At 35.8% G+C, this 14,529-nt stretch overlaps 1 protein-coding gene across 1 annotated transcript; it reads right to left on the bottom strand.

The window, feature by feature from the left end:
- Positions 1 to 9,125: 9,125 nt before the first annotated feature.
- Positions 9,126 to 12,858, bottom strand: LOC139858762 (LIMR family protein At5g01460-like). Its single transcript, XM_071847597.1, has 6 exons — positions 12,748 to 12,858; positions 12,524 to 12,638; positions 10,745 to 10,810; positions 10,091 to 10,201; positions 9,914 to 9,980; positions 9,126 to 9,530 (listed from the first exon to the last, which is right to left on the bottom strand). The coding sequence occupies exons 2-6, from the start codon at positions 12,568 to 12,570 to the stop codon at positions 9,483 to 9,485; spliced, it is 339 nt and encodes a 112-aa protein (XP_071703698.1). The 5' UTR covers positions 12,571 to 12,638; positions 12,748 to 12,858; the 3' UTR covers positions 9,126 to 9,482.
- Positions 12,859 to 14,529: the final 1,671 nt, after the last annotated feature.

Raw genomic sequence — 14,529 nt, 5'->3', positions numbered from 1 at the left:
AAGGCATTTTAATATAACAATAAATGCCTTTTCCAGTATGGAATGCGGTTTTGTCCTCATCTTCTCGCGCCATTGGTATTTGATGATACCCTTTTGCAGCATCCAAAAAGCATTTATAAGGATAAGCGTGCAAAGACTTCACTTTAAGATCTATTTCAGGAAATGGATAGTTGTCCTTCTGACAAGCTTTGTTTATGTCTTTAAAGTCTACGCACATCCTCCATGAATCGTCAGGCTTTTTTACCAATACTGGGTTTGCAACCCATGTTTGATATTTTACTTCGCGCAAAATGCCTGCATTAACCAATTTGGTGACTTCCACACATAACCATTTCATGCGATCAGGAGCCATTCCTCTGCGCTTTTGCACAATTGGTTTTAGTGCAGGATTAGTATTTAATCTATGTTCCGCAACGTCATGCGGAACTCCAGTCATATCTTGTTCACTCCAAGCAAACACGTTCATGTACGCAACAAGCAATTGCTTAATCTTCTTTCTTATTTCCTCAGTCAACTCGGTGCCAATTTTTATTTTTTGATCGGGATATCGAGGGTTTACAACAACCATGTCATCTTCTGCAATTTTTTGCGTAACAACTGCATCTTGCGTATCTATAGCCGCACAAATTATCTGCATAGCCATAGAATTTATTGTTGCCACACCCTTGCAACTAGTGAATTTAACCATTCCATGTATTGTAGATGGCAATATCCCAAGCTTATGAAACGCGGATCTTCCTAACAACATGTTATATTACAAGGCAGCACGTATAACATAAAAATCTAACTGCGCCTGCCTTGTCAATTTCACATCTATTTCATCGCGCAACTCGATTTTTAGTGATATTTGTCCGATGGGCCAGGCAGATTCACCCGCGAAACCAGACAAAGATATCGCAGTTGGCTTTAATTCTTCTTTAATACATTCTGGTAATTGACGAAAACACTGCTCGTATATCAAATCTATGCTACTACCAGTGTCCACATGTATTTTCATAATTGTTATTCCAGTATCCGCGATCTTACACAATATGACTAGCGGTGTGTCATACATATCGCGATTTTGCTCAAATGGGAAAGTAATAGGCACAAGTTGCCATTTTTCGAGCATTTCTGCTGCTTTTCGCTTTTTAAACCCTTTCTTCTTGTGTATTGTATTTATTGTTTTCGTATCTTGCACCTTTTGCAGCTCTTTTGGTGAATTTTTGTTCAAAAAAGTTTTGTGCCCTTTATGCACCTTCAAATACATATTCGTCTCATTTTCAACCTTTTTGGTAGCCAAAAGCTTTTGTTGCTTCGTCATTTTGTTTAGCTCACAACTTTTGATATAGAGATTACGTTTTCCTGTAATATAACAAAGAAAATTAACACGGTTAGAATTTAAAAATGAGTTTAATAGCTCGATTAAAACGAACGTGAATTTCTCATTTCAATTCTACTCGTGTCCAACGGATGACGCCAAATGATCAATCCTTAATTATCCAATAAAGGCTAATCAAGGATTGAGTGCAATGAGGGGGTATAATGGATGTCTATTATGGTTTTGGGACCTTATTGCCATATTTCGTTAAGTGCTAAACGATAAACAACCATGTCCCGGTCTTCGTAAATTACCTTAACCAACAAAGATCAAGTCTCGGGCAAACTCACGAGAGAGATCAATATGGCTAGGGCAATCCTTCTAGAATCAACAACCTAAAATGAGAGGTCAAGCTCCCTATTTATAGGTTTGAGATCTGTGCGGAAGTAAGATGTGCGCGCACTTAGGCATTCCGCACAAGTACTGCGAGAATCCTACGCACTCTTTAATATTCCGCGTAATCTCACCGCATTCATTAATATTAAGATTAAATCCCACCCCCTTTTGGGTTATTGTATTTCAATATTTATAACGATTACAAGATAAATACATAAGGAAATAAATAAAAGACACAAATACATATTCTTGCTCCCTAAGTCTCGGTGGTGACTTGTTGAGCAAGTTCACCGTTAATGCCCCCTCAAGCGAATAGTGGCGGGCCAACTTGAAGCTTGGAACGAAAGGACTCAAACAAAGGCCGAGGCAAACTCTTAGTGAAGATATCAGCGAGCTGAAGATTGGTCGGCACAAATTTCATATACAATTTCCCGGAAGTAACTAACTCACGTACAAAATGATAGTCTATATCGATGTGTTTAGCACGTTTGTGAGAAACAGGATTCTGACTGAGAAACAAAGCACTCTTATTATCGCATAAAATAGTGGGACGATCAGGAGGAAAAATATAAAGTTCACGCAAAAGATGCGTAATCCACACAATCTCAGCCGCAGTGTTGGCCAATGCCCGATACTCAGATTCACAGCTGGACCGAGCAACGGTAGGTTGCTTTTTAGCACTCCAACTAACTAAATTACCGCCAAGAAAGATGGAGTACCCGTAAGTAGATCGTCTTGTTTCAATACAGCGAGCCCAATCAGCATCAGAATAACCAAGAAGAGAGGCCTTTGGAGAATGATAAAAAGTTAAGCCATAATGAATCGTACCTTTGATGTAACGAATAATGCGTTTAACAGCTTGAAGATGATCAATGGTCGGAGCTTGAAGAAATTGACTAACTTGATTAACTGCATAAGAAATGTCCAGACGAGTAATAGTAAGATATTGCAAAGCTCCAACAAGCGAGCGATAATAAGTCGGATCCTCAAAGGGAATTCCTTCATTAGTAAACGAAGCAGCAGTTGGCAAAGGTGTGGAAATAGGTTTACTATCAAGAAGCTGAGCACGTACTAGAATATCATGTGCATATTTAGCTTGACTGAGAAACAAACCCGAGTCAGTATATGCAACCTCAAGACCCAAAAAATAGCTTAGTTTGCCAAGATCTTTAATAGCAAACTCCTGATGAAGACGATTAATAAAGCTAGTAATAACGGAAGAGTGATTACCTGTAAGAATAATATCATCAACATAGACAAGAAGATAAAGCATACACACACCCTTCTTATAAATGAATAAAGAAGGATCCGCACGACTACAGATAAACCCAAGAAACTCCAAAAAAGTACTTAACCGCTGAAACCAAGCACGAGGAGCTTCCTTAAGTCCATACAAAGCCTTCTTTAATCGACAAACATGTCCAGGAAATCGAGAATCTATAAAACCAGGAGGTTGCTCCATGAGAACATTTTCAGTAAGATGACCATTCAAGAACGCATTTTTAGCATCAAGTTGATGTAAGTGCCATTTGTGAAGCATAGCAAGAGAAAGAACAATACGTACTGTTGAAGCTTTAACAACAGGACTAAAAGTCGCAGAATAATCAAGACCAGGAACTTGAGTGAATCCTTGAGCAACAAGATGAGCCTTAAGCCGATCGATAGAACCATCAGAATTAAATTTGGTGCGAAACACCCACTTTGAACCAACAATATTACCATGTGGTGGTCGAGGAACAAGATCCCAAGTATGATTTAGATGTAAAGCATCAATCTCTTCTTGCATAGCTTGGAACCATGCCGGGTCTTTGGAAGCCGATTTAAAACCCTTAGGTTCACGAGTAGTAAGCAAGGCATGATGAAGAGGAGAGCAAAAGAGTTGTGCCATATCAACAACATATCTAGGCTTAAAGATGCCAGCCTTGGAACGTGTAGTCATAGGATGAGTAGCAACAGGCACGTGTGAGGGGACCACCGAAGGAGAATCAGAATTGGCAGGAGTAATGTCTGGTTCAGTAGCTGATGGGGAGGAATCGGTAGCTGTCGAAGGAGAAGAGAGAGCTTCGGTAGTAGCGGGAACATCAGCAACAGATTCATGAGAACCCGAAACAAGTGAGTCAGGACATAAGGAACATGATAACTTGGTCATACTTGAAACAGTAGCGGGTGAATCTGTAGAGGCCACAGGAACCGAGTTCGGAGTTGCATGATCCAAAAAATTGGAGTATCGTAAACTACCAAGATCAACTTTGCTCAAGGACCCTGAATAGGGAAAGGTAAGCTCATCAAATTGAGCATGTCAGGTAACATATTCGCGACCAGAAGAAGAATCGAGACATCGATAACCTTTATAAGTGGAACTATATCTAATAAATACACATGGAATGCTGCGAGGAGCCAACTTGTGCAACGAATAATCCCGAAGATAAGGATAAACGCGACAACCAAACACCCGAAAAGTATCATAATGAGGGGCGGTTTTGAATAATAACTCATATGGACTGATGGAGTTTAAAACAACGGTAGGCAGGCGATTAATAATATAAGTAGCGGAGCTAAAAGCATCGACCCAAATAGACACGGGCGCATGAGCATTAAATAACATAGCAAGACCTGTTTCGGTAATATGTCGATGTTTGCGTTCTCCCCGTCCGTTTTGCTGAGGAGTATAAGGACATGAAATCCTGTGATGAGTACCATTATGAGAAAGAAGTTGACGAACACGATTATTAACATCAGTGCCACCATCACTTTGAAAGGCTTTTATCTTGGTGCCAAACTGTGTTTGTACGAAATTTAAGAAAGTACAAAATACATCATAAAAGTCCGATTTCTGCTTGAGAGGATAAAACCGGGTAAACCGAGAGTGATCATCAAAAAATATAACATAATAACGATAGCCATGTTTAGAGACAACAGGAGCAGGTCCCCATAAATCACAATGTATTAAATCAAGAACATTATCACAACGTTTATCATTATTATTAAAAGGTAAACGTTTACTCTTTGACAATTGATAAGACGAACATAAACCAGGTTTCGGTAAGAGGGATGAAACCGACAACCGCCCTGTCTTATTTAATAAAGAAATAATATCAAAAGAAACATGACCTAAACGACTATGCCATAATTCAAAAGAACCGGTGAAACAATTAGAATGTAAATGTGAAATAAACGCCTTTTGTCCTCTTTCAAGCACATATAATCCATGATCACGTCTTCCGGTTGCGAGAACTTCCTTTGAGTGACGATTCTGAATAAGGAAAGCAGAATCATTAAATAAAATATCAACCGGATTATCTGAAGTTAACTTACTAATAGAAAGTAAATTTTTAGTAAGCAAAGGCATAACAAGAACATCTAGTAATTTGATACCATTATTAAGAGAAGCGGTACCAATATTAGATATTGACAAAGAAGAACCATCTCCAATAGTGACCTTTTCTTTACCTGTATAAGGAGCAGAGGAATCTAATTGAGATGTAGATGGCGACATATGAGCCGTAGCCCCGGAGTCAACATACCAATCAGGAGAATCATTCGAAACATGACATGTTGAGTTAAAAGCCTGTGCGAGATTAGCATCCAAGGATTGAGTGCGACCTGCATAAGATTGTAATTCGGGACAAGCAGTAGCATAATGGCCATTGGTTCGGCATAACTGACAGTGTGGTGGCCGTGGATAATTGAAGCGACCACGACCACGGTTAGAAAAATTATTGGATCGACCTCGTCCCCTTCCACGAGAGTAATAAGAAGAAGAACGGTCAGCAGAGGCTGCAAAGGCAGCCTGGGTTTGAACCGTAGGTTGCATAGTAGTGATAAAAAGCTCGTGAATTTCGGCCTGAGCAAAAAGATCATGTAGTTTTGGTCTAGGTTTAATCGTGCGCTGCATAGTAGAAAACGTTTCAAACGAGGGTCCCAAACCACAAAGAAACCAGTGGAATTTATCAAGCTCATCAACCGGTTTAGAGATAGCAGATAACTGATCACACAAAGCTTTAAACTTTTTCACAAAATCAGCAACAGAGAATGTACCTTTTTGTAATGACCTAAGTTGATCACGAAGCGTATGAACCCGATCTGTAGAATCATGGCGATAAGCATTCTCAAGGGCGACCCAGACTTCTCGAGCTGTGTCAAACCCGACAACAACAGACATTGATTCTTCAGTAAGAGAGGCGTGAAGAATTAACAGGGCACGTTGATCACAATCGTGCCATAAAGCAAGGGCCTGAGAACCGGAGGCAATAAAGACGGATTCGGGACCCGTAGTAGTCGAATCACCTGAATCAGAAGCAGAAGGTTTGGATATCGACCCATCAACATAGCCGAGCAGTTTTTGATAATTGAGAAGAGGAAGAATTTGGTGCCTCCATAAAAGATAATTAGAATAGGTGAGTTTGATTGTTAACATATGTAAAACTGTATTGAGAGGGAGAGTTCCATCAGGGGTAGAAACCGTCGACATGCTGTAGCTGAAGAAGAAAAAGACGGCAGAAAGAAGAAACACGAGTTTTAGGGGAGAGGTTTAGATGGCTGATACCATATTAAGATTAAATTCCACCCCCTTTTGGGTTATTGTATTTCAATATTTATAATGATTACAAGATAAATACATAAGGAAATAAATAAAAGACACAAATACATATTCTTGCTCCCTAAGTCTCGGTGGTGACTTGTTGAGCAAGTTCACCGTTAATAATTAACATTTACCGCGATTCATCAATTTCACGTTTTTGCCTTTAAGCAGCATTTCGCACTAAAAATATACATATACATATGTATGTATATGATCAATCACATCTCGGAAATTTGTTGCATATGATTATATTGAATAAAATTATACTCGTTTTCAAAAACAAATAAGAGAAATCTTTCATGCATTAACAATATAATACTAATACTAAAATTTTACATAAAAATTATTATTAAAATTCCTCGAACCGGGTATACGGGTATGTGGGTCGGGTAAACGGGTTTGTATCTAAAACCATGTCCGAACCCGAACCCGAAAATATTTTTGGTAACTATCCTCATACCCGGCCCATGACCCGACGGACTCGGGTCAAACCCGGCTCAATTATAACGAGTTTCGGGTTTCTCCATCGAGTACGGGTCATTTTGCCATCCCTAGTACTAACTTGCTTTTTCATTTTGGAATATTAAATAATACAACATTTCTCACTTTCCTGTTTTACATTTAATTTCGTTGAATATGGCAAGTGTAGCTTGATAAGTCCTCGCGTCATGCGAAGCCTGCCCCCTATAGGGAGGGAGTGCCTTTTAGTCTCCCTTTAATTGAAAGGTCCACCCTAATGGGATGTTGCATCGGACACATAATATTAGTCTTGCAAAGGTACGTTGTTGCATCGTGAAACAACGCCGAGCCACACAACATTTCCTTTCATAAAACTTTAAGAGTTGCAAGTCTCCACACACCATGAGTTTCGAACTCCCGTTGTTTTCAAAAAAATCTCCCATTGATCCGAGAATCTCCTTGTAAGCAATGAAAGCTAAAGAATTCGCTTAAAATTTCTCCCGGATCCATTCGGGATTCAAATCCGGTCTGCCTGCCCCTCGGGATGGTTTAAGGATCGAGTTCCTGCAATGCGATTCGGGTTTCCTCCCGAAAGCGCGTGCGTGCATGGCAAATGAGAGTATTCGATTCCGACAACTTGCCTTAAAATAAAAAATATATATAAATCACAAATAAACAGGTAAATCAATTAATTTAATATTATATTGATAATATGTGTCACTTTTTTATATTTAATAGATATATGACATCATTAAAAATACAAGCAAATACTACAGATGCTGCCACATCAAAATGGGCTTTAAATCCTACCTTGGCAACTTCATTCTTAAGTAGTAATTTTTTTTTTTTCTTTTTTTTTTTTTTTTGAACTGCGATTTTTTGGCATTAGTAGATCATTTCTTTCAACAACCCTCATCATTTGCACGTAGCACACACGTTCGGGCGGAAACCCGAACCCGATCGACGGTACCCGGGAACACATCCATTCGGGCAGTGTTCCTGAGTAGAGGTCCGTGAACGAATCCGGTAAAACCTCCCTATAGAGTCAATATATACCACTTTTATTGATATTCAATTGTTTTAAAAATAGGCTTTAAAAATAGCGGGTGTGAGTTTCTTTTAGATGGTAACGTTCAAAATTGTGCGCCCAAATCATTTGGCGAAATATGTAACCTCTTCTAATATTGATTAATCTATATAATTCTATTTTCATAAAAAAAAAAAAAAAAAAAAAAAAAAAAAAAAAAAAAAACATCACGATCACTCTCAATTTTACACCCTTTATTTTAGTAGGATAAATATGTAACCTCTTCTAATATTGATTAATCTATATAATCATATTTTCATAAAAAATTAAATAAATAAATAAATAAAAGAAGACATCAGTATCACTCAATTTTACACCCTTTATTTTAGTAGATACCAAACTATAGAAAGATAACTCCCAGTACAAAATTTGAACCTAAGACCTCTTGAAGGATATCAGGCTTGCTTCATCTTTCTGTAGTTATTTTATTTTTTTTGTCAAAATAACGATAATATTAAAACAAAACCTCTTCATCAAAAAGATAAAAAAAAAAAAAAAAAAAAAAAAAAAAAAAAAGTAAAAGACAAACAAATATACAACAGATTTGAAGTTGTGATGTGGTCCAGCGGTTGGTGGTCTGCCTCCTTTAGAGGAAGTCAGGAGTTCAATCCCCGTTGACTACATATTAAAAACACAATTTCATCTCTGCCATGAAGTATCCACCCATAGCACATTTCCCATATCGTTTAGGAGTTAAAGGGGATGAGGGTTTTACTTGGTCGTGCCCTTGGATCCGTTTCAAGGTTTCTGCCCAGGCAGCGATGGGGGCGGGGTTATTATCGCTGCATCGGCATAGTCGAAACGGAAGATGATCGCAACGGGTGGTTTAGTCCCCCTCCGATGATCCCAATCGTTGTTCAAAAAAAAAAAAAAAAAAAAAAGAAAGATACAACAGATTCACAAGTGCTGTTAGGCTCGGAAGTAGTTAACGAACCCTAAACACTAAGCACATAGCAAAACAGAGGGTGATGTTGATGTCATTAATTCGGTTAGACTGCAAATAAAAATACACACTTCTCCGGATAACCCCGAACATAAAAAACCTCATTGCTCTTTTTACAGAAAAAAAAAATAGTATAGATTTCTCATCCTCTACTGGCTACACATGATTAATGAATTACTTACAATCAAACACAAACAATAAGGCTCCGTTTGGCTCATGGAATCCAATGGGATTCCGGCAGAATTGGAATTGAATTTAGACACGCGTCATGTCAAAATTCAATTTCAATTATGCCGGAATCCCATTGGATTCCATGAGCCAAATGGGTCTAAGTATATATCATATCAACTTTGAACAAGTAATTCACAACGCTTGTAATTAACCTACCTCCTTCACGACCAAATAACAAATGAATTGTACACAAAAGATGAATCATGTAATGTGGCATCATGCTATTGTTCAAGTATATTGCATCAACAATATCTCATCACTGAAACCGAAAATTACTAGGACAAAATACATACAATAGTGTTGAAATCAGATGTAAGACCACCACTCAACCTCGTGAATTGATACTTCCAATTGGATGATAACTCTTCAACGTAGGATTTAGCAGTATACGCCCAATACAGAAGCCCACATAATAAATCAATTAAGAGAAATTTTGCCTCAGATATTTTTAGTTACGATTCATAAGTTTAATGCTGCAACACATTTAAGAAGATAGTTGGAACCTGCTACTCGGTTTTTTTCTCCTCCATCCCTGATCGAAAATTGGTTAAGAAAAACAAAATTTAGTTGTCAGTGTACCTTGTTAGTGTCAAATAAAGTAGTACATAAAACCAATCAGAATTACGAAAAAGCAGGAGTCCATTGGACCTGTCCTATATTGTGTCTAATTATAATTACAGTAGCATATTGCCAGTGATATCAAACTTTGTTGGAGCTTGTTGTTACCATCTATTAATCAATGTTAACATTTTTGGCACCAATTCTTTATTTATAACAGTACTTCAACACCTTGATTAAGTTATGATGATGGATATTTCTAAAAACGTGAACATTCTCGTCTTAATCATTGACATTTGATAAATCATTTGACATCACACAGATGAGATGAGAGATACTAGGAAAAGTGTAACTTACAAAGGCGGCATAATACACCAAGGTTAGTCCTGCTAGAACGACAAATGCGATTTGGAATATGTTATACCTGCCATGCCATGCCATGCCAGAAATTATTAGTAGGGGGGACAAACACAAGATCATGCATGCATGTTGCTTTAGTAGTAAGGAGAATATATATATTGGTGACTGACTTACTTGTATAAGTATTTGATTCCACGAAGTGATTGCAATGTATGACCAAATATTTCTTGGGCAGCTGTTGCTTGAGCGTAGTATGCAAACGCAGTCGAGCAAAATTGGATCACACTAAAAATACCAAAACCAAACGGTCATGACAAAGCCCAAGTACCAAGTCAAATGACCATTAGATAAATAAATAAATAAACAAGCAAACATCAAGGTATCTAAAAAAAAGTAAGGACAAGCTTTAAGTTAATACACGTTAAATAACCCTCGCAACAAGTTTTGATAACTAAACTAGGGACACTATATGGTCCCTTTGGTAATCCACCCTCTACTGGCATGCATGAGACTGCGGGATAACGGGTCACATTTATTTTGTGTTTAGTCATGTCTTCAAATGGTAAGTTTAAAGCCATCATTTATTTACCCAAACACTAAATATCTTTCACAAACTGTGAAAACTGTCTGATTTGTGTGCTTGGCTCATTCAGTCTATTTGAGAGCAAAGTTAATGGATATATGAACTCATTTATAGAAGACAGTGTACAGTGTATAACAATAAACAAAAATTAAAAACTCTAATCACACGATCTTCGGATGATAAAAGTTAAGATATTTATGGTATATTCTGGTTGTAAAACTACATATCAACACTGAACCACCCACCTGATAGAACAAAGAAGAATGAGAGCGACATTGAATAGGAAAGAGTTCATCAGAGTAGCTCCCCACCTGCAGCACGGCTTCACATGTTAATATGATGAATGTTATAGCTGACGTCATCAGGAATGACAAAAATTACTTCTCCCCTTCCCTCCTAAAATCTACTTAACACTATATATATTTACCCAAAAAAACACTATTTTATATATATATATATATATATATATATATAGTGATGAATGATAAATTAATCATTCATCAATATTCAGATGAATGATAAATGAATCATTTATCACGAATATTATCATTCATCATCGACTTTTTAACGATTTCGTTATTTATTTATTTTTATTTTTTTGTAATTTTTGCGTTTTCTTCAAGCTGCATATTAAGAGACCCTAAAAAGATAATTTTTTCAAAAAGAAAAAAAATTGAAATTTTGCTCATCCATTCTTATCCGTTTTCAAGCTTAGCCATGGATATATATATATATATATATATATATATATATATATATATATATATATATATATATATATATATATATATATATATATATATATATATGGATCCAGAGAGAACTAAAGGTGGGAGAGAACCTATAGAACTTACAGATTGAGATCAATCTGCACATAGATTGACCTCAGTCTGCACACGGATTGAGTTCAATCTGTGAGTTCTCTGAGTTCTCTCCCACCCTTGATTCTCTCTGGATCCTCGCCCTATATATATATATATATATATATATATATATATATATATATATATATATATATATATATATATATAATATAATATAAAATAAAATATAAATATTCATAAATAGATACATATGCCGAGAATTTGGTGAGGTAAATTGCATAATTGGTGCCATGTATTTTTAGACTTGAATTTGGTTGTGATATCTACCAAAAAAAAAATGGAAGGTTTGATCTCTCAATACACGAGTTTTACAACCAACTCGTGACTAATTTGTAAATCTCAACAGATATTTTACTTTAACATATTTCCCCTCATTTAAATTTGCCAAAGTGACAAGGCTTATAATCTATTATTATCGTTACTATCTAGGATACTTATCGTTTAATTCCAATTGTATACATTACAAATAATATATAAAATAAATATTACTCCATAATTCCCTAAGATATAAATAGATAAGATATACTTCGTACATTTAGATAAGACATATAATATAGTCCGTTTACGTTTTTTTATTATGCTACTAATTATTAATTATTAATTTAGTTAATAATGAGTAGTTAATAATAGAATAATAACTAAATTAATTAAAACTAAGTTAGTTATTTACTAATTAATATTATTAATAAAAATAAACTTTTAAAATTTTTTAATACCACGAGATCTTAAACTCAAAAGAATAATAGTTTGAAAACATTAACTAATTTTGCATCATTATTTTATCCACCGTGCAACGCACGGGCTCTAAAACCTATTATAGCAAAATTGTAAAGTGATTTTAATTATGTTTTAATTACCGTGTAATGCACGGGCTCCATACACTAACTATTTTATAAAGTGTTAGCAATTTAATAATTTTATCAGGTATTATCATTTTATTGAAAATATTAGCTCTGAAAAATACTCCGTAATTGTGTGATAAACTCAATTGATTTTGCACAGTTATTTACTCACCCGTGCAACGCACGGGCTCTAAAACCTAGTGTATATATATATATATATGTGTATATATATATATATGTGTATATATATATATATGTATATATATATATATAAGAGTAAAATAAAAGGTCATTTTACTTCATTGGATGGATAGTGATAAACACTAGTCTCAGACCAAGCATCATTGCCCCAGCAATAACTGCAAGCAAAAGGTAAAAGCAGAAGAATGCAAAAGCCGCAGTACCCAGAAGACCTGGTGAAACAAAATTGGTTAATGCAATACAAACGTGTGAGTACACACACATATAAGTACATGTGTGTATGCATTTAAATTAAACTGCATATTAGAAATCAAAATTTACCCCAAATATCATCCAACTTTATGAAAACCTCGTTTAAGAACGATGAAAGTGGAGGATCAACCAACAAATATATCACAATGTGCACAATCCAAGCAATTGAAACAATCAACCTAACAAGAAAAGCAGAGTCAGTAGCAAATTACAATGTGCACAATCCAAGCAAATGTTCTAAGATGGGAAATATTTGGCTCTTGACCAAAAGTAAGTTGTAGGGGGGAATATTTATGACTTGCACTTGGTCTGATGCGAATCAATGCAGTAGCATGTAAAATTGCATGACCCCATATAGATACAGGGAGTTTAGTTCTCATTATCAATGGTCTAGCGATTAACTGTAAACATTTAATCAATGACTCGGCTAAACCATTTTGTGTATGCACATGAGCAACAGAATGTTCAACAACAATTCCTATAGACATGCAATAGTCATTAAATGCTTGAGATGTAAATTCACTAGCATTATCAAGTCTCACCCTTTTAATGGTGTAATCAGGAAAATGAGCTCTCAATTTAATAATTTGGGCAAGAAATTTTACAAATGCCACATTACGGCTTGATAACAGACAAACATGAGACCATCTGCTAGATGCGTCTATTAGAACCACGAAATATCTAAATGGTCCACATGGTGGATGAATTGGTCCACATATATCACCTTGAATTCTTTCAAGAAACATTGGTGATTCTTTCTCAACCTTAAGTGGTGAGGGTCTAGTTATCAATTTTCCAAGAGAGCAAGATGTACATGGAACCATTGTATCATGATGGATTTTTCTATCCTTTAGTGGATGTCCATGAGTACATTCAATAATCCTTTTCATCATTGTTGATCCTAGATGGCCTAATCTATTATGCCATAAACTGAATACACCAGGATCAATATATTTTTCGTTAACTACCATATGTATTTCTGGTACATTTATATGTGTATAATGTAATCCAGAACTAAGTCTTGGCAGTTTTTCAACCACATGACTCTTGTCAGTGATACTTAAATATTTCTCATTTTCTGTTGTCACTGACTGATAATCATTCCCGTTAAGGTATATGTCGGAGAAACTCAATAAATTTCTGCTTGACTTGGGAGAAAATAAGGCATCATTTATTAAAAATTTTGTACCATTTGGTAGTATGAAATTTGCCTTTCCTATCCCTTTTATCAAGTTAGCAGGTCCTGATATTGTATGTATAGTTCCTTCCGTTGGTTTTAGATCAATAAAATATTTCTCGGATTTAAGTATAGTGTGTGTAGTTCCACTGTCTGCTATACATAGATCTCCACCACTTGATTGATGTTGTATTCCAGCAAAATTCATATTGAACTTCATATATAAGAAATAAATAGTGAGTACATTAATATTACACAATATTTTAAACGCAAATAGATAGTACTGAAACATTTAGCAAACATAATGACAAAGACAGACGATATTAAATCGTTTATTTTTCGAAAGACACACAACTTAAACATTCAAGAAATCTTCATATAAATCAGATGGTTTCTCAGTGACTGTTGGATCGACGTTATCCACAAAGTTTACTTCCTTTTCTTTATCTTTCAGCGAATCCTGATACATCTTAACAAGATGTTTAGATGTTCGGCAAGTATTAGCCCAGTGGCTCATTCTACCACATCTGTAGCAAGATTCTTCAGAATTTTTAGAAGAATTTTCTTCATCATCTTGTTTAGTGGGCTTGTTTTGTGGTTGATATTTATATTTTCGTGGATTATTATTTCTTTGACCACCACGGCCACGACCACGACCACGTCCTCGCCCATTA

This window comes from Rutidosis leptorrhynchoides, chromosome 7 (assembly GCF_046630445.1).
Source record: "Rutidosis leptorrhynchoides isolate AG116_Rl617_1_P2 chromosome 7, CSIRO_AGI_Rlap_v1, whole genome shotgun sequence".
NCBI lineage: Eukaryota > Viridiplantae > Streptophyta > Magnoliopsida > Asterales > Asteraceae > Rutidosis > Rutidosis leptorrhynchoides.
This window is presented reverse-complemented; position numbering and strand designations above follow the sequence as displayed.